This window comes from Acipenser ruthenus, chromosome 18 (assembly GCF_902713425.1).
Source record: "Acipenser ruthenus chromosome 18, fAciRut3.2 maternal haplotype, whole genome shotgun sequence".
In the NCBI taxonomy this organism is placed as follows: Eukaryota; Metazoa; Chordata; class Actinopteri; order Acipenseriformes; family Acipenseridae; genus Acipenser; species Acipenser ruthenus.
Window position 1 is genome coordinate 12,412,115 of NC_081206.1, and position 25,338 is coordinate 12,437,452.

Here is a 25,338-nt window from a genome sequence, read left to right on the forward strand (position 1 = left end):
CTCTGGGGTGGGTTCTTACACCTCAGACTGTGGCTAATTATTCTCCTAGTAAAAGCAGTTTAATCCCTGGACCCTTGCTGTCAGCAGTGACTGGGAAGACTGCTTGTCTGAGGGGAAGCTACAGTGCAGTGCATGACAAGACAGGACAGGAGAGGTCACTACAGGACAGGACAGTGCATGACAAGACAGGAGAGGACACTACAGGACAGGGCAAGACAGGACACTGCAGTATATGACACGGCACTGCAGGACAGGAGAGGGCAGGGCATGGCACTGCAGGACAGAAGAGGGCAGGACACGGCACTGCAGGACAGGAGAGGGCAGGACACGGCACTGCAGGACAGGAGAGCGCAGGACACGACACTGCAGGACGGAGCTGAGGGAGCTGGCCTGTCCTTACGTGTTGTTGACGATCTGAAGCCTCTCTCCCTTCTTGAAAGACAGGTCCGTGGCGGTCCGAGACTCGTAGTCATACAGTGCTACGAACGTGGTGACACCCCCTACAGCAGAGAAAGTAAAGTGAGACATACAGCCACACACCCACTGTCTTTAAAAGATCACACAACCAGGGCTACAAAAATAACACAACAACCGCAATTATCTTGAAGTAAATTGTAACAAAATATTTCCATAAAATCTTTCCGCCTAGGTCTCAAATGAGCTGTTTTGAAAGAAACACGTTATAGAAACATGTATATTCATTTCAAACTCTGTTATCTCTTAAAGAATACATGCTTTCAGACTGTCTTGTATTTCCTCAGTCATTTCACCTGGAGAGGGAAATTGTCCCCACCCCTTCACTGTCTTCCTTCTTGTCAATAACCAATCATTCTATCGATGGACATGCTTTCAGCCAGGAACGCGACCCAGAAGACACGGCAGAGGTGAAATGACCCAGGAAGTAGAAACGGATAACTCGAGAATAAGGCTTAGAAACTGAGATCTTCCTTTAATCTAAAGTAGTACCAGAGATGACAATCCATTTGTAAATGACAATCCATGTGTGCTATAACATGTTTCTTTTAAAACTGCACATTAGAGGCCTTTGTAGCAATTTCTTTAAATATCATTAACTGTGCATGAATCAACACACACTGAGTTTGGTGTGGTCACAAACCCCCAACACTGACAATATTCAGACCACCTGGAACTGAGATCCCAAAACTTCAATCCGAAGCACACGCCCACATTCCGAAGCACACGTCCACATTCCATACACACCACCACATTCCTTCTGGCATACTATTGTAATCCTCCCCCTTCTCTTTCTCATTCATTAGCAATGGGCATCCCCTCCCCAAACTGACTGGAAGAGACAAGTCTGCACTGCCTGGCCTTTAACTCTTTAGGTGCTGCACTTTCTTGGAAATACAAAAAAGTTTTACAATCCATTTGACTGTGTTGTAGTATATTTCAAGAACTACATTCTTCATAAAAGTGATATTAAAGTATGGTAACTCCTTCAGCTATTTACAGCAGAACTCCATTTGAACCCATCATTTTCAAGACAGAACTTGTCAGGGCTACAACCACAGACCCGTGTGTGCCAGACAGGAGCCTCGCTATACTGCAGCCAAGCCTCAAAACACTCCAATACAGCTTTACCAGATACAACAACACTAGCACCAACCCTGGACTGACAAGTGGTACACAAACTGAATTCTTTACAAAGGTTCAATATAAAAAACTAAATGGCTTACAGTCCAGGGGTGTCAAACTCCAGCCCTCGAGGGCCGCAGGGTCTTCTGGTTTTCATTCCAACTTGAGCTCTCAATTAACATAATTGATCTAATTACACCGTGTAACAATTTTTTTTTTTTTTTGGTTCCTGGGTAGTAAGTGTTATTTCCTAATTGCTTATGCCTCAAAAGTACAGAAAATGGCTATTATTCCCCACAAACTTTGCTTTTGTGACCAGGACAGTGATATTTTGAAGTTTACCTATTTTCTAGAACATTCCAGTTAGATTCAGTGCTGAGTAAACTTGGAGTAACTTCTAGAACTTTCTAGAACTTTCCAGTAATATAAATAGTAGTATAAATGCAGGGGCCTTAAGCCCACCAGTTCAGTTTAGTTCCAGCTGCCTAAGTGGATACATATCTGCACATCAAATTGGGCCTTATGAAACAATTTGTCAGAGTTCTAGATAAGGAGTCGGCAGCCTTCAAGTACCTTCAAGACTCCTTCCCTAAGCTGTCTGAGGCAAAGGTCAAAGCCGGTGTCTTCGTTGGACCACAGATAAAGAAGATCCTGGAGTGCAATGAATTCCCCAAAAAGCTCACTAGTAAGGAGAAAGCGGCTTGGAACAGCTTTGTCACAGTGGTTCGGGGTTCCTGGGCAATCACAAGGCCGAAAACTATATGGAGCTGGTTGAGACTCTGGTGAAGAACTACGGCACAATGGGCTGTAGGATGCCCCTCAAAGTCCATATCCTTGATGCTCATCTTGATAAATTCAAGGAGAACATGGGAGCGTACTCGGAGGAGCAAGGCGAGCGCTTCCACCAGGATATACTGGACTTTGAACGCTGCTACCAAGGACAGTATAACGAGAACATGATGGGAGACTACATCTGGGGGCTGATTCGTGAAAGTGATTTACAGTATAATCGTAAATCTCGAAAAACTACTCACTTCTAAATCTTTTGTAGTCATTTTTGTATTACTTTAGTATAAATACATGTTAATTTGGATTCAGATGTTGTTTTTTTCTGACTTTATGTGAACGAAAAGATACAAATTCGCCCGTTTTCTCATTGGAAATAGGTAAATTTCAAAATATCACTGTCTGGTCACAAAAGCAAAGTTTGTGGGGAATAATAGCCATTTTCTATACTTTTGAGGCATAAGCAATTAGGAAATAACACTTACTACCCAGGAACAAAAATTGTGTTACATAGAGTTATTTGTTCAATTTGACATATTTAATATGTTTCAAGGTCTTTTACAGTTGATGGTTTTAAAAATGCACTTGATTCAAGGTACACTACCTGTGAAACATTTTGAAGCCTGAAGAGAAGTGTTAAATGTGTCCAGTTAATCAAATAATTAGACCAATTAAGTAACTGAGAGCTCGGGTGGAAGGAAAACCAGAAGACACTGCGGCCCTCCAGGAGCTGAGTTTGACAGCCCTGACTTACACTGTACTGTGCCTGGTAATCTTTTGTCAATGAATATTCGATTGATGGTTAGAAACTCAATTTATAACTGTTGATTCTTAAAGCAAACTGAATGTAAAAAGCTGTCATTCTGAGTGGCTCTGGGTTGGGATGCTCCATTACTGAGTTCTCATTTAGCCTTTACCTGGCTTTGAGCTGCACAGGGCTGCTTTCATTGTATACACATTAAACTGTAACTTATACAAAAATAATTTGTTTCAAATTACTGTTTTTAATTTGTTTCACTTTTTGACTTCTGCCAACCCCATTTACTTTCTCAGTCTATATAAATGCAGAGTAGGTGGAGCTGAAAGGTCACATCGTCACATGATTTGAATGAAATGAGGAAGGCTGTCTAGTTCCAGCACTAAATATTCTCCAAACAAGCTCAGGTAAAGGCAGATTTAGAGAACAAGAGCGGACTACTGGAGCTCCAGAACCCAGAGCACCATTAACAAGCAATTGAAGTGAAAGCTACTCTGTGCTCCGTACCTGCAAGCGGGCCAGCCCCCATGGGCTCCACGCCCCCGAAGGGAGTGAGATCGGCTGTGCTGCTGCTGCAGGCCTGCGAGGCGCCGGCCGGGCTGCGCTGGGGGGTCTGTGTCTGGGGGTGGGGGTGCTTGGGGTAGTGGGAGCCGCTGGTGCTGATGGTCCCATCCAGGCTGCGAGAGCGCTGGCCTGGGTCCTTGGGCTTACTCTTTGCTCCCCCCATCACAGGGCCTGAAACTTGACAACACAAACACAGTCAGTCTCACATTAACTTGGCACGCTTTGGTTTTGCTGCACTTTTTACCTTATTTCTGTTAAAGAAAATGGATTTCACCAATGAAATGATGGATTTAAAAAAAAAAAATCTACAAGTATTATAAAAATAGACCAATACCTTTATCCACTGAAATATTCCTTTTTATACTTTCTTTTGTATGGTCAAAATACAAGTGTTTGAATATTTGGTTTTATAGATTTCAAAGCTGCTTCAAAACAGCACTATCACGAGTTACACAAAACAACAACAATACCCTAATATTTGAGCACCAGCACTAGAATGGACTGGGATGTGCAGGCTGCTGCACAATATGGGCTACAATACATGTGATGGTCAGGGTGGGCTACTTTAATGTTGGACTATTGAGATAGGGAGAGTATGTATTCATAATACTGGAACTATAAAACACACTTCATTCAAGAACTATTTGGTAAACTGCAGTGAGTCATGCTGTGGTCTTGTATCCCAATACAAACTATACACACCTCTATTACAAAATATCATGTAACGAAAGTGTCATGATCCATCGATGCACAGTGAATCGTTACTCCCCTACTAGAACTAGGTAGTGTAAAAATGTCATTTGAAAAAAGATAATTGCTTGAGTTTCCCATTCCTCCCAGTGCAGACAGTAGAAAATTCCCAGTGTGTGAAACACACACGCTTCCAGTATGGAGGGATGATCTGCCTGCGTGAAACACACACGCTTCCAGTATGGAGGGATGATCTGCCTGCATGAAACACACATGCTTCCAGTATGGAGGGATGATCTGCCTGCGTGAAACACACACGCTTCCAGTATGGAGGGATGATCTGCCTGCGTGAAACACACACGCTTCCAGTATGGAGGGATGATCTGCCTGCATGAAACACACACGCTTCCAGTATGGAGGGATGATCTGCCTGCGTGAAACACACACGCTTCCAGTATGGAGGGATGATCTGCCTGCGTGAAACACACACGCTTCCAGTATGGAGGGATGATCTGCCTGCGTGAAACACACACGCTTCCAGTATGGAGGGATGATCTGCCTGCATGAAACACACACGCTTCCAGTATGGAGGGATGATCTGCCTGCATGAAACACACATGCTTCCAGTAAGGAGGGATGATCTGCCTGATTTTTTTTTTCTTGCCAAGACCACCACTTTATATATAATGTACAATTCGAGGCTACAATTTAACAGAGAGAGTAGAAAACATCACCACAATTCAATTCTAGTTTTCAAATAAAATGACTGTATTATATCCATACTTTGCAGATCAATAAGTATGATCTCAAATAACAGCTGACATTACTCTGCAAAGTTGTAGTAAAACAGCATAAAACACTCCTACATTCCAGACACAAACACCTTGTGACCAGGCTGGCTGGTGGGGATGTCAGACCCACAAGAGAATGGACACAGTCAGGACTGCAGGGTATGAAACAGCATAAAACACTCCTACATTCCAGACACAAACACCTTGTGACCAGGCTGGCTGGTGGGGATGTCAGACCCACAAGAGAATGGACACAGACAGTCAGGACTGCAGGGTATGAAACAGCATAAAACACTCCTACATTCCAGACACAAACACCTTGTGACCAGGCTGGCTGGTGGGGACGTCAGACCCACAAGAGAATGGACACAGACAGTCAGGACTGTAGGGTATGAAACAGCATAAAACACTCCTACATTCCAGACACAAACACCTTGTGACCAGGCTGGCTGGTGGGGATGTCAGACCCACAAGAGAATGGACACAGTCAGGACTGCAGGGTATGAAACAGCATAAAACACTCCTACATTCCAGACACAAACACCTTGTGACCAGGCTGGCTGGTGGGGATGTCAGACCCACAAGAGAATGGACACAGACAGTCAGGACTGCAGGGTATGAAACAGCATAAAACACTCCTACATTCCAGACACAAACACCTTGTGACCAGGCTGGCTGGTGGGGACGTCAGACCCACAAGAGAATGGACACAGACAGTCAGGACTGTAGGGTATGAAACAGCATAAAACACTCCTACATTCCAGACACAAACACCTTGTGACCAGGCTGGCTGGTGGGGACGTCAGACCCACAAGAGAATGGACACAGACAGTCAGGACTGCAGGGTATGAAAGCGCTGCTTGCGCACGTTTAATAATCTGAAACAAAAACACCTTGAAATTTGCCCCAATTGTAAATAGTAGTGTAGCATGTTGAAAGGGTTAAGATGTGAATCTGTGTAGCGTAGCAGTTATGTAGTTGGAGTGAAAGTATGACTAGTTAAGGTTTGAACGAAGGTACTGTTTAAAGTCAATTTTAAAGTCAACTGGCTGAAAAGGAGGGTAAAACCCCACCAATATGCATGAGGGTCATTCCACGCCAGCTCAACCAGAAAAGGGACATTCCGTTGCCCGTCCGTCTCAGATTTTCCTAGAAAAATTTACCTGGAGGTGAGTTCAGAAATGATAGACATATCATTTTTTAAAATATTTCCCCTTCGACCTGTGACCTTGCAATGGTCAACCTAAAGAGAGAAAGGGACCTTGACCAGAAAAATCACCCTGGGTGCAATTCAGACCTCAATCTACTCGTATTGAACAGGGCTTTTCAGATCAAAATACTAGCAGCACCCAACTCGCTTCTGGCAAATTGCAAGACGAGTAAGTGACGAGTTTTATTCGAACTTCAGCCTAACCCTTTACCCTGTAGAGGATGTGGGTCCTAAAATGTAAGTATTGCTGTAAGAACCTTAGGAACCAGCCTTCCAAAATCTGTGAAAAACTTTTGGTTTCAAGTCCCCCCACTGCTCATTAACCCCCTTGAAATTTGAATTTTTGCTATTTGTATCAAGTTTAGGCTGTAATAACTTGTGTGGGGGGACTCCAAAAAATTACCCAAAGATATGTTTGGATAGATGTTGATGAGATCTACAAGCATCAAGCAAAATATGTTGGTATCCGGGGATTTTTGATTTTTGGCAGATTTTTGAAGTTGCATTTGTCATGCATTCAAGAGTCCCCCCACGCAAGGTACGCACTGAATACTGAGACATGGAATATATAGTTCAGCACACATGGGTCACATCTGTGTTTCTGTCTGGATTAAAACTGGTAATCAGTGATAATTTATGGCAAATGTGGTTGTTTGATTTTCCAGGATGCCTTCTGCAAAACAATGGAAATTCAATGGCAAAAACTTAGTTAAAGTATCGTTAAGGTTTGGTTGCAAAAGTCCAAAGGGTTAAGAAATTGCAAGTTAAGGTAGCCGCGCAACCTTTACTCTGCACCCTTATGTGTATGTTTCACGTCACACTTGACATCACATATGACATCATCAATGACATTGGCAATGACATCACTAAGCACATGACAAATTCTTCCTGAAGACTGGCCATACAGACACAGAAAAGCAAACTATGAAGATATGAAAATATAAGATATGAAGATATAAAAGAAGTAGATTGGAGTAAAACAGAGAAAACATCCACAGAAAAAGGACTGCTGTTTTTTAAAAATATAGTACTACATCCCAAAAGTAGACAAATCTAAATCTAAAACAAAATGGCCAAAAATATTCAGCGAAAAAAAGACGCTTTACAGAGCGTTTAAAAGGGGCCAAAAACAAAGCACACAGAAAGAGTACTTGGAACTGCAAACACTGCAAAAGGAAGTTAGAAAGGCCAAGACAGAGATAGAAATCAATATTGCTAAGGGGGCTAAAACCAATTCCAAAATGTTTTTCCAATATTATAACAGCAAGAGAACATTCAAAGAGGAGGTTAAATGTCTAAGAGACACAAATGGCAAAATCATAGATGAAGAAAAAAAAAATAGCAAATATATTAAATGATTACTTTTCACAGGTTTTTACAAAGGAGGACACGGACAACATGCCCCACATGTCGACCTGTTCCTATCCAATTTTAAATAACTTTAGCATAACAGAGGCAGAAGTGTTAAATGGACTAGGAGCTCTTAAAATAAACAAATCCCCTGGGCCAGATGAGATCCTCCCAATAGTACTCAAAGAAATGAAAGAAGTTATTTACAAACCGCTAACCAAGATCATGCAACAGTCTCTTGACACAGGGGTTGAACCGACAGACTGGAAAATAGCAAACATAATACCGATCCACAAAAAGGGAGACAAAAACCGAACCAGGTAACTACAGACCAATAAGCCTGACTTCTATTATATGTAAACTTATGGAAACTATAATAAGATCCAAAATGGAAAATTACCTATATGGTAACAATATCCTGGGAGACAGTCAACATGGTTTTAGGAAAGGGAGATCGTGTCTAACTAACCTGCTTGACTTTTTTGAGGATGCAACATTAACAATGGATAATTGCAAAGCATACGACATGGTTTATTTAGATTTCCAGAAAGCTTTTGACAAAGTCCCGCATAAAAAGATTAATTCTCAAACTGAACGCAGTAGGGATTCAAGGAAATGCATGCACATGGATTAGGGAGTGGTTAACAGGTAGAAAACAGAAAGTACTGATTAGAGGAGAAACCTCAGAATGGAGCGAGGTAACCAGTGGTGTACCACAGGGATCAGTATTAGGTCCTCTGCTATTCCTAATCTACATTCATGATTTAGATTCTGGTATAGTAAGCAAACTTGTTAAATTTGCAGACGACACAAAAATAGGAGTGGCAAACACTGTTGCAGCAGCAAAGGTCATTCAAAATGATCTAGACAGTATTCAGATCTGGGCAGACACATGGCAAATTCAATTTAATAGAGAAAAGTGTAAAGTATTGCATGCAGGCAATAAAAATGTGCATTATAATTATCATATGGGAGATACTGAAATTGAAGACGGGAACTATGAAAATGACCTAGGAGTTTATGTTGACTCAGAAATGTCTTCATCTAGACAATGTGGGGAAGGTATAAAAAAGGCCAACAAGATGCTTGGATATATTGTGAGAAGTGTTGAATTTAAATCAAGGGAAGTAATGTTAAAACTTTACAATGCATTAGTAAGACCTCACCTAGAATATTGTGTTCAGTTCTGGTCACCTCGTTACAAAAAGGATATTGCTGCTCTAGAAAGAGTGCAAAGAAGAGCAACCAGAATTATCCCAGGTTTAAAAGGCATGTCGTATGCAGACAGGCTAAAAGAATTGAATCTATTCAGTCATGAACAAAGAAGACTACGCAGCGATCTGACATTCAAACATTCAAAATCCTAAAAAGGTATAGACAATGTCGACCCAGGGGACTTCTTTGACCTGAAAAAAGAAACAAGGACGAGGGGTCACAACTGGAGATTAGATAAAGGGGCATTCAAAATAGAAAATAGAAGGCACTTTTTTACACAGAGAATTGTGAGTCTGGAACCAACTCCCCAGCAATGTTGTTGAAGCTTACACCCTGGGATCCTTCAAGAAGCTGCTTGATGAGATTCTGGGATCAATAAGCTACTAACAACCAAACGAGCAAGATGGGCTGAATGGCCTCCTCTCGTTTGTAAACTTTCTTATGTTCTTATTGGTAACATGTTCAGTAACAGCATTAGCATTCCCACAATGTTTGCTGTCAATGTGTGCTTTAAGGAACAAAATAATTCCTTGTACTCAGAAATGTGTAATTCATGTTGAGGTACAGTGCCTAAAGAAAGTCTACACCCCCTTGAACCTTTTTCACATTGTGTTATTGTCAGTGCCTCAGAGTTTCATGCATTTAAATGAGGATTTTTTTCCACTTATCTATACACCATACTCCACACTGTTAAGCGGAAAAAGGTTTTTATTGAGAAAAAAAAAGATATATTAAAAATACAAAACTGAAAGATCATAATTGGATAAGTCTCCACCCCCCTGAGTTAATACCTGGTGGAAGCACCTTTGTTATTATTATTATTTGTGCAGGAATTACAGCTGTGAGTCTGTTGGGAGAGGGCTCTACCAACTTTGCACACCTAGATTTGGCAATATTTGACCATTCTTCTTTACAAAACTGTTCAAGCTCTGTCAAGTTCCTTGGGGAGCGTTGATGGACAGCAATCTTCAAGTCATGCCACAAATTTTCGATTGGATTTAGGTCAGGGCTCTGACTGGGCCACTCAAGGACATATACCTTTTTGTTCCTTAGCCACTCCAGTGTAGCTTTGGCTGTGTGCTTTGGGTCGTTGTCATGCTGAAAAGGTGAACTACCATCCCAGTTTCAGCTTTCTTGCAGAGAAACACAAAATGCAAAAAAACACTCAGGAGATTCTGTAGCCATGTGGCAAAAAGTTTTGTGATCCGACGAAACTAAAATGGAACTTTTTGGCCTAAATGCAAAGTGCTATGTTTGGCGCAAAGTCAACACAGCGCATCACCCAAAGAACAAGATCCCTACTGTGAAGCATGGTGGTGGCAGCATCATGTTATGGAGATGTTTCTCATCGGCAGGGACTGGGGCACTTGTCAGAATAGTAGGGAAAATGAATGGAGCAAAGTACAGAGAAGTCCTTGAGGAAAACCTACTGCCCTCTGCAAGAAAGCTGAAACTGGGATGGTCACATATATACCTTCTCGTGATTTAAGATCAGCTGATGCAGAAGTGTACACAGAAAGGAAGGGAGAGAGTGTTTAGTCACTGTGCTCCCAGGTTGTGGAATGCACTGCCACCTCATAGCAGAAGTGCTACATCAGTTCATGACTAAGTCAAAATTGAAAACTTACTTTTTTAGATTACCTTTTTTTAAACTGAATTCTAAACTCTGTTTTTCTTTCATTTCTATACACATGAATTGTATTTAGATGTTCTGTTTTGTCCTGTGCAGTGCTTTGATATACTTTGTGTATGCAAGGCGCTATATAAATAAAGGATTGACTGACTGATTGATTGAGTGGTTGATTGATTGATTGAGTGATTCAGTGATTGATTGATTGGTTGATTGACTGAGTGTTTGATTGATTGAGTGGTTGATTGAGTGGTTCATTGATTGATTGATTGAGTAGTTCAGTGATTGATTGATTGGTTGATTGATTGCGTGGTTGATTGATTGGTTGATTGACTGAACTCAATCCTCTGAAACACGTCTCCAAATACTTAAAGTAATCCTTAAGCATTGTGAATAGGCTCCCAAGTTATTAAACATTTCAAACGAGAAGTCCCTCAAGTTCTGGAAGACGTTTAATATTATAAAGCACAAAAATAATGACGAACACTCTAATGACACATTCATTAAATGTAAAACGCAAGCAAAAAAAAAAAAGAATAGTGTTGAGACACAATACCTACAGATTGTACAGTAACTTCCACACAATTAGGCATTGACCGCATCTCTTGCTATTTAGTATTACAAAGTATCTGAATATTATTCATCCAAAAGACCCATTGCTGTATTTTCAAAGTGCTTACTCCAGTCTGTAACCTTTAAGCACTGCTGTTCATGGCCTTGTACCCTCAGTGCAGTGTCTGCCTCTCAGCTGCGTATCATTTCCATGGAATCTTCTCTTAAATCTCATGGAATTAAAGACTGGAGTGAATGCTTTGAAAATGTGACTTCAGTTTCTTAATATTGATGACTGGGGGATTCAAGTTATGGTTAAATTGAATAAATGTTGATTTGCAATTTGATTGGTTTCCACACAGCGTTTTGTAGTTGTGTGATCCCATTGAAGTGCACTGAAACTATTGTATTGCTTATGTATTGTCTTTAGCGCAGTTTAGTATGACAGCTAGCCTATTTGTGCGCCAGCACAAAGTGGCAGCCAACCGAACAGCCTCTCTACCAAAGAGCCGGGAGTCTAACTGTGGGAGTCCAGCGAGGAGAGACCTGCGAGGAGAGGCTGTTGGAGAAAATCCGAACCTATCAGTGCTCTGGAAGACGCCAACTAGTAGACAGGTATGTAGCCTCCCCCCACCACTCCTGCTCCCACTACAACTACTACTGTACTTATCTGTCTCACCTGTCCTGCCATGACTGTCTCGCATCCCTGTTCTGTCCTCTCAATCCCATCCTCTGTCCTCTCTCCACCGCCACTCCCCTAACCCCTCTAACCTCATCCCCCTCCCCCCTCCCTCCCGCACTCTCTCTGGTGCCCTCTGGAACTGTCACTCTTCTGCTAACAAAGCTGATTTCATCTCTGCCTTTGCCTCCCACCTCTCTCTCTATTTCCTTGCTTTCACTGAAACCTGGCTCTCTCCTGATAACACTGTAACTCCTGCTGCCATGTCCTCTCTCTACGTCCTGTCCCATACCCCGCGTCTCACTGGACGGGGAGGTGGGACTGGTCTTCTCCTCTCTACCTCCTTACTCTTTTCTGTCCCCTCTGACCTCTCCTCACTCTCTGTTAACACCTCTGAATTTCTCGCTGTCCAACTAACCTCTCCCTGTCAGCTCTTAAAATAAACAAATCCCCTGGGCCCGATGAGATCCTCCCAATAGTACTCAAAGAAGGAGTTTATGTTGACTCAGAAATGTCTTCATCTAGACAATGTGGGGAAGCTATAAAAAAGGCTAACAAGATGCTCGGATATATTGTGAGAAGTGTTGAATTTAAATCAAGGGAAGTAATGTTAAAACTCTACAATGCATTAGTAAGACCTCACCTAGAATATTGTGTTCCGTTCTGGTCACCTCGTTACAAAAAGGATATTGCTGCTCTAGAAAGAGTGCAAAGAATAGCAACCAGAATTTCCCGGGTTTAAAAGGCATGTCGTATGCAGACAGGCTAAAAGAATTGAATCTATTCAGTCTTGAACAAAGAAGACTATGCGGCAATCTGATTCAAACATTCAAAATCCTAAAAGGTATAGACAAGTCAACCCAGGGGACTTCTTTGACCTGAAAAAAGAAACAAGGACCAGGGGTCACAAATGGAGATTAGATAAAGGGGCATTCAGAACAGAAAATAGGAAGCACTTTTTTATACAGATAATTGTGAGGGTCTGGAACCAACTCCCCAGTAATGTTGTTGAAGCTGACACCCTGGGATCCTTCAAGAAGCTGCTTGATGAGATTCTGGGATCAATAAGCTACTAACAACCAAACGAGCAAGATGGGCTGAATGGCCTCCTCTCGTTTGTAAACTTTCTTATGTTCTTATGTTCTTAAATGAAAGAAGTTATTTACAAACCGCTAACCAAGATCATGCAACAGTCTCTTTACACAGGGGTTGTACCGACAGACTGGAAAATAGCAAACGTAATACCGATCCACAAAAAGGGAGACAAAACCGAACCAGGTAACTACAGACCAGTAAGCCTGACTTCTATTATATTTAAACTTATGGAAACTATAATAAGATCCAAAATGGAAAATTACCTATATGGGAACAATATCCTGGGAGACAGTCAGCATGGTTTTAGGAAAGGGAGATCGTGTCTAACTAACCTACTTGACTTTTTTGAGGATGCAACATTGAAAATGGCTAACTGCAAAGTATACGACATGGTTTATTTAGATTTCCAGAAAGCTTCTGACAAAGTCCTGCATAAAAGATTAATTCTCAAACTGAACGCAGTAGGGATTCAAGGAAATGCATGCACATGGATTAGGGAGTGGTTAACATGTAGAAAACAGAAAGTACTGATTAGAGGAGAAACCTCAGAATGGAGCGAGGTAACCAGTGGCGTACTACAGGGATCCGTATTAGGTCCTCTGCTATTCCTAATCTACATTAATGATTTAGATTCTGGTATAGTAAGCAGACTTGTTAAATTTGCAGACGACACAAAAATAGGAGTGACAAACACTGTTGAAGCAGCAAAGGTCATTCAAAATGATCTAGAAAGCATTCAGAACTGGGCAGACACATGGCAAATGACATTTAATAGAGAAAAGTGTAAAGTATTTCATGCAGGCAATAAAAATGTGCATTATAAATATCATATGGGAGATACTGAAATTGAAGAAGGGAACTATGAAAAAGACCTAGGAGTTTATGTTGACTCAGAAATGTCTTCATCTAGACAATGTGGGGAAGCTATAAAAATGCCAACAAGATGCTCGGATATATTGTGAGAAGTGTTGAATTTAAATGAAGGTAAGTAATGTTAAAACTTTACACTGCATTAGTAAGACCTCACCTAGAATATTGTGTTCAGTTCTAGTCACCTCATTACAAAAAGGATATTGCTGCTCTAGAAATAGTGCAAAGAAGAGCAACCAGAATTATCCTGGGTTTAAAAGGCATGTCGTACACAGACAGGCTAAAAGAATTGAATCTATTCAGTCTTGAACAAAGAAGACTATGTGGCGATCTGATAACCACTAAACCTCAAAACAACATACATTTCTTCTTTCTTTCTCCACCCCATCTTGAAAACACCCGTTTCAAGTCAGTCTAAAATATTTTAATTTTTAACCCATGATGGTTACACTTGCAATATGTACTCATGTAAGATTACTTTAACCTCCAGACCCTCATCTCTCCCTACACCCCCACCCGACCTCTCTGCTCCGCCTGCACTAAAAGACTGGCTCTACCTCCTCTACACTCCCCTGCCTGCAGAGCCCGCTCCTTCTCCACCCTCGCCCTGCAGTGATGGAACGACCTTCCTATGGATGTCAGGACTGCCCAGTCCCTGACCACCGGCGCCTCCTCAAGTCACACCTCTTCAAACAACACCTGTAAAACTCAACTCTTCCCTTCTGAACAATATAGCACTCTGCCTTTAATGCACTTTAACTTGCACTTATCTGCTCCCTATTTTACTGTATTTAATCCTGCACTTAACCCAATCTGTAGTATTTTGTACTTCACTTGCACTTGTATCTAACCCTGATGTAACTAACAACACTGTTATCTGCTCTTGAACTCCCCAGATATCAAATCGTACTGTGTTTTGTATTTGCTCTTATTAGGACTTAAGTCATTGTATTTTGTATCTTGCTCTTAATTGTACTGTAATTCTTGATATGTACTTTTTGTATACAACTGTAAGTCGCCCTGGGTAAGGGCCTCTGCTCAGAAATAAATAATAATAAATAATAATAATAATAATAATAATAATGCAGGATCTCCAAGAAACTTATTTTACAGTCAAAGTGATTGGTTGCGTTTGATATGTATCTCAATATTAGGGTACTAGCAGTGTAGTTTGACACTTTTTAAATGGTCTGTCTACTTGACAAAGAAGTTCCATCCTTAGCAGAGCTGATGAGAATTCGCACAAGTCCTGTTGTGCACAGAGGATGCTTGGCTGTTATCTGACACGTTCTAATTTGGGATGCAGGGATTTTCACAAGAACAAATTAAATGAATAGCTTGTCGTGCAGTCTTAATTGGGACAGGACAGTGGGTACATTTAACAGGAATGCTTTTGCTTTGGCATGCAGGCCGGGTTTGGTTTGGGAGCTCCCGGTGAGAAGCAAGGCTTTCCAGAACATTCCTCATCTCACGCAGCACTGCAGACGCTAGGACCCAACCTGCCAGCTTTGTGAGAGCTAGTGCAGACACCAAGCTGCTCTCACAGAGTGAAAGTGGATGTGAGAAGTGAAATCCACTTCCTAAACTGCTGGAGAAGTGAAATCTCAACATGGCTTTGTGACACCATCACGCAGGTGTTAGGACCCCACCTGTGAGCTTTGAGAGAGCAGCTCTTTACACACGCTTAAGCAGACTGAAAGTGGATGTGAGAAGTGAAATCCCAATTTTGTGACATCATCACAGCAGGCGCCTTGTCATAGTGTAACAGGAACTGAGAGATACCGGGCATGCTGTGCTTTGTGGAGTTTATTAAGCACTGTGGATTGGAAAGCTCCTGTACTAAAGCACTTTATATAATAGGACACAGCCCGGGTCACTTATATCCCCAGCTACAGGCATCCGTGAATGACAAAGCAGATCACCTGTGTAAAAACACAAGTTTGTCACACAGGGATGGACTGATGCCTTCATACTCCAAGACTCTGATAATCTCAGTTTGAAAGAAAGTCCAAAACAACTTTCTTCACTTCTCTAGATACTTAAAGTGTAATAGAAGGTTAGCCAGACTCCATATCCCCTTCGGACACGTTTTTATTTTCATTTTTAGAAATTGAAAGTTTCACAGTTCAAAGGGCATAATAATAGGAGCATGCTATAGACTGCCAAATTCAGACGCTGAGCAAAATAATCTGTTATACAATGACATTCGATATGCATGTAGAAAAGGAGAAGCCATACTAATGGGGGATTTCGACATCCCCCGTATAAAATGGGAGAACCCGGTGTGGAGCACGACAGACGAAATTGAAATGGTGGAAATGACAAATGACTGCTTCCTAACGCAATTTGTCAAGGCACTGGCTAGAGGGGAGGCATGCCTTGATTTAGTCTTTTCAAATAATGAAGACAGAATAACTAAAACAGAGGTAAAAGAGCCATTGGCAAACTCAGACCACAACATGGTCTCAATTGAAGTATTTTTTAACCCTTTGCAGTCCAATTATTAAGTGCGTGTCAGGCGCGTCAGGTCCAATTTATTTTCACACGTGCAGTTAATTTTAGACGCACTGTTTAAAAGTTTTTTTTTTTCACAGTCAAATGGGTTTAAAAGGCCCTGCATACAGTGCCTTGCGAAAGTATTCGGCCCCCTTGAACTTTGCGACCTTTTGCCACATTTCAGGCTTCAAACATAAAGATATGAAACTGTAATTTTTTGTGAAGAATCAACAACAAGTGGGACACAATCATGAAGTGGAACGAAATTTATTGGATATTTCAAACTTTTTTAACAAATAAAAAACTGAAAAATTGGGCGTGCAAAATTATTCAGCCCCTTTACTTTCAGTGCAGCAAACTCTCTCCAGAAGTTCAGTGAGGATCTCTGAATGATCCAATGTTGACCTAAATGACTAATGATGATAAATAGAATCCACCTGTGTGTAATCAAGTCTCCGTATAAATGCACCTGCACTGTGATAGTCTCAGAGGTCCGTTTAAAGCGCAGAGAGCATCATGAAGAACAAGGAACACACCAGGCAGGTCCGAGATACTGTTGTGGAGAAGTTTAAAGCCGGATTTGGATACAAAAAGATTTCCCAAGCTTTAAACATCCCAAGGAGCACTGTGCAAACGATAATATTGAAATGGAAGGAGTATCAGACCACTGCAAATCTACCAAGACCTGGCCGTCCCTCTAAACTTTCAGCTCATACAAGGAGAAGACTGATCAGAGATGCAGCCAAGAGGCCCATGATCACTCTGGATGAACTGCAGATCTACAGCTGAGGTGGGAGACTCTGTCCATAGGACAACAATCAGTCGTATACTGCACAAATCTGGCCTTTATGGAAGAGTGGCAAGAAGAAAGCCATTTCTTAAAGATATCCATAAAAAGTGTCGTTTACAGTTTGCCACAAGCCACCTGGGAGACACACCAAACATGTGGAAGAAGGTGCTCTGGTCAGATGAAACCAAAATCGAACTTTTTGGCAACAATGCAAAACGTTATGTTTGGCGTAAAAGCAACACAGCTCATCACCCTGAACACACCATCCCCACTGTCAAACATGGTGGTGGCAGCATCATGGTTTGGGCCTGCTTTTCTTCAGCAGGGACAGGGAAGATGGTTAAAATTGATGGGAAGATGGATGGAGCCAAATACAGGACCATTCTGGAAGAAAACCTGATGGAGTCTGCAAAAGACCTGAGACTGGGACGGAGATTTGTCTTCCAACAAGACAATGATCCAAAACATAAAGCAAAATCTACAATGGAATGGTTCACAAATAAACATATCCAGGTGTTAGAATGGCCAAGTCCAGACCTGAATCCAATCGAGAATCTGTGGAAAGAACTGAAAACTGCTGTTCACAAATGCTCTCCATCCAACCTCACTGAGCTCGAGCTGTTTTGCAAGGAGGAATGGGCAAAAATTTCAGTCTCTCGATGTGCAAAACTGATAGAGACATACCCCAAGCGACTTACAGCTGTAATCGCAGCAAAAGGTGGCGCTACAAAGTATTAACTTAAGGGGGCTGAATAATTTTGCACGCCCAATTTTTCAGTTTTTTATTTGTTAAAAAAGTTTGAAATATCCAATAAATTTCGTTCCACTTCATGATTGTGTCCCACTTGTTGTTGATTCTTCACAAAAAATTACAGTTTCATATCTTTATGTTTGAAGCCTGAAATGTGGCAAAAGGTCGCAAAGTTCAAGGGGGCCGAATACTTTCGCAAGGCACTGTATCAACAAAGCACTCACTAGGCATCTCCAGCCCCGCCCCACCCTTTCATTCGCTATCGCTTTCACATATGCTAAGAAATAAATAATAATAATAATAATAATAATAATAATAATAGTCGTACATACCGATCAATCATCTCCTGATCACTCATTTTATCACCAAACTCCTTAATAATACAATCCAAGTCATTATTTTATTACTATAACATAGTAGGAGGCTGTGTGGTCCAGTGGATAAAGAAAAGGGCTTGTAACCAGGAGGTCCCCGGTTCAAATCCCACCTCAGCCACTGACTCATTGTGTGATCCTGAGCAAGTCACTTAACCTCCTTGTGCTCCGTCTTTCGGGTGAGACGTAATTGTAAGTGACTCTGCAGCTGATGCATAGTTCACACACCCTAGTCTCTGTAAGTCGCCTTGGATAAAGGCGTCTGCTAAATAAACAAATAATAATAATAATAATCTCAAAAAAGCTCTGCAAATGTCCGTAATAGTCTCTGTGCGCTGATGCAGTATCAGCCAGCTTGTTTCCTTATGACCGCCCATATGGGACGCCAGGGGCAGGTATGACTAATCATGAGATACGCCTTTTTTTTTTTTTTTAAATCGGCTTGTCTTGGCTCATGTTGCTCCCACTCGGCCATTGAATGGATTTCTCGGCTTTTTCCGGAGAAAAAACGACTAGAAACCCGTTTTTTGTGTTTTTTTGATGATGTCGGACAGGGTCCGACAATGGACCGGATAGGAATAATTGCAGTGTCGGACTAGGTCCGACAATGGACCGCAAAGGGTTAAACCCCAAAAGTAATGACTAAAGCTAAGGTTTACAATTTTAGAAAAGCAAACTATGAAAGTATGAAACAGAGACTAACAGAAGTAGATTGGAGTAAAATAGAGAAAACATCCATAGAAAAAGGATGGCTGTTTTTTAAAAATGTAGTACTAGAGGCGCAAAACAATTACATCCCAAAAATAGACAAATCTAAATCTAAAATAAAATGGCCAAAATGGTTTAATAGATCAATTAAAAAAAATATTCAGCGAAAAAAGGCACTTTACAGAGCGTTTAAAAGGGACCAAAAACAAAGTACACAGAAAGAGTACTTGGAACTGCAAACACAAGTCAAAAAGGAAGTTAGAAAGGCCAAGAGAGACATAGAAATCAATATTGCTAAGGGGGCTAAAACCAATTCCAAAATGTTTTTCCAATATTATAACAGCAAGAGAACATTCAAAGAGGAGGTTAACATTCAAAGAGGAGGTTGCTTTTCACAGGTTTTCACAAAGGAGGACACTGACAACATGCCCCACATGTCGACCTGTTTCTATCCAATTTTACATAACTTTAGCATAACAGAGGCAGAAGTGTTAAAGGGACTAGGAGCTCTTAAAATAAACAAATCCCCTGGGCTGGATGAGATCCTCCCAATAGTACTCAAAGAAATGAAAGAAGTTATTTACAAACCGCTAACCAAGATCATGCAACAGTCTCTTGACACAGGGGTTGTACCGACAGACAGGAAAATTGCAAACGTAATACCGATCCACAAAAAGGGAGACAAAACCGAACCAGGTAACTACAGACCAATAAGCCTGACTTCTATTATCTGTAAACTTATGGAAACTATAATAAGATCCAAAATGGAAAATTACCTATATGGTAACAATATCCTGGGAGACAGTCAGCATGGTTCTAACCTACTTGACTTTTTTGAGGATGCAACATTGAAAATGGATAATTGCAAAGCATACGAAATGGTTTATTTAGATTTCCAGAAAGCTTTTGACAAAGTCCAGAATAAAAGATTAATTCTCAAACTGAACGCAGTAGGGATTCAAGGAAATGCATGCACATGGATTAAGGCGTGGTTAACATGTAGAAAACAGAAAGTACTGATTAGAGGAAAAACCACAAAATGGAGCGAGGTAACCAGTGGTGTACCACAGGGATCAGTATTAGGTCCTCTGCTATTCCTGTTGCAGCAGCAAAGGTCATTCAAAATGATCTAGACAGCATTCAGAACTGGGCGGACACATGGCAAATTAAATTTAATAGAGAAAAGTGTAAAGTATTGCATGCAGGCAATAAAAATGTGCATTATAAATATCATATGGGAGAAGCTGAAATTGAACAAGGGAACTATGAAAAAGGAGTTTATGTTGACTCAGAAATGTCTTCATCTAGACAATGTGGGGAAGCTATAAAAAAGGCCAACAAGATGCTTGGATATATTGTGAGAAGTGTTGAATTTAAATCAAGGGAAGTAATGTTAAAACTCTACAATGCATTAGTAAGACCTCAACTAGAATATTGTGTTCCGTTCTGGTCACCTCGTTACAAAAAGGATATTGCTGCTCTAGAAAGAGTGCAAAGAAGAGCAACCACAATTATCCCGGGTTTAAAAGGCATGTCGTATGCAGACAGGCTAAAAGAACTGAATCTATTCAGTCTTGAACAAAGAAGACTATGCAGCGATCTGATTCAAACATTCAAAATCCTAAAAGGTATAGACAATGTCGACCCAGGGGACTTCTTTGACCTGAAAAAAGAAACAAGGACCAGGGGTCACAAATGGAGATTAGATAAAGGGGCATTCAGAACAGAAAATAGGAGGCACTTTTTTACACAGAGAATTGTGAGGGTTCTGGAACCAACTCCCCAGTAATGTTGTTGAAGCTGACACCCTGGGATCCTTCAAGAAGCTGCTTGATGAGATTCTGGGATCAATTAGCTACTAACAACCAAACGAGTAAGATGGGCTGAATGGCCTCCTCTCGTTTGTAAACTTTCTTATGTTCTTATGTGAAATCTATGGAGTTCGACAAGATGCCTTACCAAACTTTAAAAAACAAAATGTGATGCATTATAAAATAGACACATAGATAGGAAACTCAACATGGTGCAATTCTACAACAGAGAGGAAACTCAACATGGTGCAATTCTACAACACAGAGAGGAAACTCAACATGGTGCAATTCTACAACAGAGAGGAAAGTCAACATGGTGCAATTCTACAACAGAGAGGAAAGTCAACATGGTGCAATTCTACAACACAGAGAGGAAACTCAACATGGTGCAATTCTACAACACAGAGAGGAAACTCAACATGGTGCAATTCTACAACAGAGAGGAAACTCAACATGGTGCAATTCTACAACACAGAGAGGAAAGTCAACATGGTGCAATTCTACAACACAGAGAGGAAAGTCAACATGGTGCAATTCTACAACAGAGAGGAAAGTCAACATGGTGCAATTCTACAACACAGAGAGGAAACTCAACATGGTGCAATTCTACAACAGAGAGGAAACTCAACATGGTGCAATTCTACAACACAGAGAGGAAACTCAACATGGTGCAATTCTACAACACAGAGAGGAAACTCAACATGGTGCAATTCTACAACTCAGAGAGGAGGCCATTCGGCCCATCTTGCTCGTTTGGTTGTTAGTAGCTTATTGATCCCAGAATCTCATAAAGCAGCTTCTTGAAGGATCCCAGGGTGTAAGCTTCAAAAACATTACTGGGGAGTTGGTTCCAGACCCTCCCAATTCTCTGTGTAAAAAAGTGCCTCCTATTTTCTGTTCTGAATCCCCCTTTATCTAATCTCCATTTGTGACCCTTGGTCCTTGTTTCTTTTTTCAGGTCAAAAAAGTCTCCTGGGTTGACATTTACTCATGATTAGAGCAAATGAAATACCACACAGAGGTCTGCCAGTCCCTTGCACTATGTCCCCTGGAAGGTTCTGCATTCTCAGAAAGAAAAATTAATAAACAGCTTTGAGCTTGGCAATGGGGTGTATAACCTCCTACTGCTGTAGATATAGCAGGAGCATTTCTTTGAAGGTTTGTGTACCAGAAACCTTGAACACTTCCTGTACAGCTGAAACTACCTGCCCGGAATGAAAAGAAAAAAAAAAGAAAAAAAGAACACCACAATAACCGTTTAGTTTCATTTGGTTATAAATTAAATCATTTATAAGACTTAACATTTCTTCTCTCAGATTTGATTTCACAACCTGTTTCTTCCAGCCAGGGTTTCTTGTTTGTTTTCTACATTCATTCCTCTCAGAAAAGCTGCTCTTCAAAACAGGGCCAAAGTGGTGGGATGTAATCCTCAGTTCCCACGCCAAGCAGAACTCCAAAACAGGGGCTTCATTAAGTGATTGAACCCTTTCTGCTGTATCTGCCATCCATACAGTAAATCTCTTTTAAAGCTTGAACAAAGGGTCTCACTAAAAAACAAGCCGATTACTCTTGGGGGGGGGGGGGGGGGGGGGGGGGGGGCAACAGGACATGCACGTCATTAGATACTACATGCTGTCCGGGAAGTGAATAAAACATCCTGAGATAGTCAACTGACAAAGCTCAGAATTCACCACATTTTCCCAGGGCCTTGTGAGGATAACTGAATATCTACTTTACCACATTAAGGTCTGGGGATGCTGTCTTGACTGGGCTGGGCTGGGCTGGGTTCTGTTATTTTCTTGTTAGTTTATGCTGATGTCTGGAGATGCTGTCGTGACTGGGCTGGGCTGAGCTCTGTTATTTTCTTGTTCGTTTATGTTGATGTCTGGAGATGCTGTCGTGACTGGGCTGGGCTGAGCTCTGTTATTTTCTTGTTAGTTTATGCTGATGTCTGGAGATGCTGTCGTGTCTGGGCTGGGCTGGGCTGGGTTCTATTATTTTCTTGTTAGTTTATGCTGATGTCTGGAGATGCTGTCGTGACTAGGCTGGGCTGGGTTAGGGTTAGGGCTGGGTAGGGTTGTTATTTTCTTGTTACAGTCTATGTTTTATTCTCTATCATTTTATTGTGAAGTGTTACCATGAGCTCCACCCACTCTGCAGGGGTGTACCGACACACTAAAGTCAAATGATAACCAGCGCAATATGCATGTCATGTTGCGACACTGTGTATCACAATGCATGTGATGGTCCTTATGAGCCACTTGAATGATGCATAATAAGATCAAATGATTGATGGACTGCTTTGTTAAAAGACAAATGAAATGAGATAGGGAGAGCATGTATTCATACCAAGTATAAACACACTTCCTGTTCACTCAAGAAGCACTACAATGAGGGAGGCGGAGGGATGCCAGTGAATCAAATGCAATAGAGGGCTCGGTTAACTATTTATTATTTCCCTGATATACCTAATGTGTGTCGGGGGCAGTCCTTCCTCACCAACCAGAGTTTTAAACTTCATGTTAAATGTCTAGAATTTTTTTATATTTTACATTTAACCAGAGGATATGCAGGTCAGAAATGTAGGTCAACTGTAGTGTTTAGGCAGTAGGATGTGTGCAGTGCAAGGTTATTTATTCAATATTCATCTTTTCTATAGAGCTGTCCGGGTATCACTCTGCAACATCACAGCAGCCACAACACTGAGCTGCTGTAAGAAAAGCATGAATCTCAGGTACCTGCTGTACAATGAGATTCCCCCTTTAGACTCCCATGTACAGTATGATTCATTTCCCTCTGCTGCTCTGGTTGTGTAGCTGAGAGACGGGTCAGTGAGTCAGCCGCTCAATACAGAGCCCCAGGCCAGTCTGCATTGTGTCAGCCAGATAGCTGCACACCCCCAACGAGACTAGGAAACAATGACATGGATCTCAACCCAGAACACAAACACACTCCATGGATCTGAAAAAACATGCGTTCATCACCAGAGATGAAATTCCATTAGCACAAAGTACCTCACTGAGGTTGTGTTCTCTCTTATCGCGGTTGCACTGTGCGTGTTCTCTCTTATCGCGGTTGCACTGTGCGTGTTCTCTCTTATCGTGGTTGCACTGCGCGTGTTCTCTCTTACTGTGGTTGCACTGCGCGTGTTCTCTCTTACCGTGGTTGCACTGTGCGTGTTCTCTCTTATCGTGGTTGTATTGCGTGTTTTCTCTGTTGAGTGTATTTATACCAACTATAAAACACACTTCATTCATTAAGGAACTACTACAACAAGTATCACTATTATCTGCTGTATTATTGAATTGTGGTTTGTCACACTTTGCTTGAACAAAAGTTATTGTATTTCTTGCTCTTATTGTATTACTTGTATTGTAACACGTAATGTATTTGCTTACGATTGTAAGTCGCCCTGGATAAGGGTGTCTGCTAAGAAATAATTAATAATAATAATAATAACAAGTTATGTTGTGCTTTTGGCCTTGTATCACAAAAACAAACAATACAGACCTCTATCCCCCATGAGTGCACTTCACATGTTTCCATATATCTTGAAAACATTATTTAGCATACGTTATTAGTAGTATTAGATACTGGGGATGCATGGGGGTGTCTGTCTGCCCTTTTGTTTGTCCATAGTAGGTCACACTTGCTTTTTTGCATGTTTCTTGAATCCCCCTGGGATGGAACTTGATTGTAATATTTAGCATCCTTTTTGGGAGGATCAGATTGTGGGGATTTTTTAGCAACTTGAAAGTGTAATGGATCCTCTTTCAATGGGTAATGAAATTTGGTAGCGCATTACATTGTGAAAAAACAACTAAAGTACTGTAAGCTGCATTTTATAAGTCCATTACAACTATGATACGTGATGATGTCACCACACAGAATGTGACAAATTCAGACGACACTGAGTTACCTGAGAAATGCTGAAACACCCTGCGGAATCCAGGATACCAAGCTTAAAGCCCAACTCGTAGACGGAATGAATTCTAGAGCAACATGTTTCTATAAAGGAGGACGCCACTACTCTCCCAGACCACCCTTCACGGGTTCATTTCATTCAATAGCTGCTGGGCCAGATTCAGCACAAAGGAGGACTGCAACTGAACTGCCAGGGAGAGAGCAGCACCAGTCCCAGCTCTTCATTTTACCCTGAAGAGACATCACTGTCTGGTTCCTGCCTCAACAATCCAACACCATTCCTGTGCAATTATACATCTGAGAGCAATCCACTCCAAACAAACAGAACTAACTAGGTGTATGTGTGTGACTCCAGGGAGCCAGCCCCTTAGCAGTGTGTTTGAAAGCTGTCCTGTAACAGCCTGTGCACACGTAGCAATCTGCAGCAGCTTCTATTGCACACCAATATTTAAAGTGAACCATTAGCTAAGAAAATAATTCAATACTGTAAATCTGTCTCAAGAACAAAACCTACAAAACGAGAGGAGGCCATTTCTTTCCTTGTTTCCTTTCCTCATTTTACCTCAGCAGTGTTTTGTGGGTCTTGTTGTTACTGGTTGAAAGCATGTCGGTCGAATTCTTCAAAGGGGAGGAGTGTCCTTCAATGAGAGGAGTGGCAAACACTGCTGCAGCAGCAAAGGTCATTCAAAATGATCT

The 25,338-nt window shown here is 41.3% G+C and overlaps 1 protein-coding gene across 4 annotated transcripts in view; it reads right to left on the reverse strand.

The window, feature by feature from the left end:
* LOC117419815 (proto-oncogene tyrosine-protein kinase Src-like) overlaps positions 1-25,338 on the reverse strand; it is an 87,736-nt gene that overhangs the window by 38,067 nt on the left and 24,331 nt on the right. For 3 of the 4 annotated variants that reach the window (XM_034905464.2, XM_034905462.2, XM_034905463.2), the window contains exons 2-3: positions 3,650-3,883; positions 401-500 (exon numbers count right to left, since the gene is read on the reverse strand). In XM_034905464.2, coding sequence (XP_034761355.1) covers positions 401-500; positions 3,650-3,869 — 320 coding nt within the window. In that variant the 5' untranslated portion in view covers positions 3,870-3,883. The remainder of the gene's footprint in view (positions 1-400; positions 501-3,649; positions 3,884-25,338) is intronic. The other variant, XM_058991226.1, reaches the window with a different exon arrangement.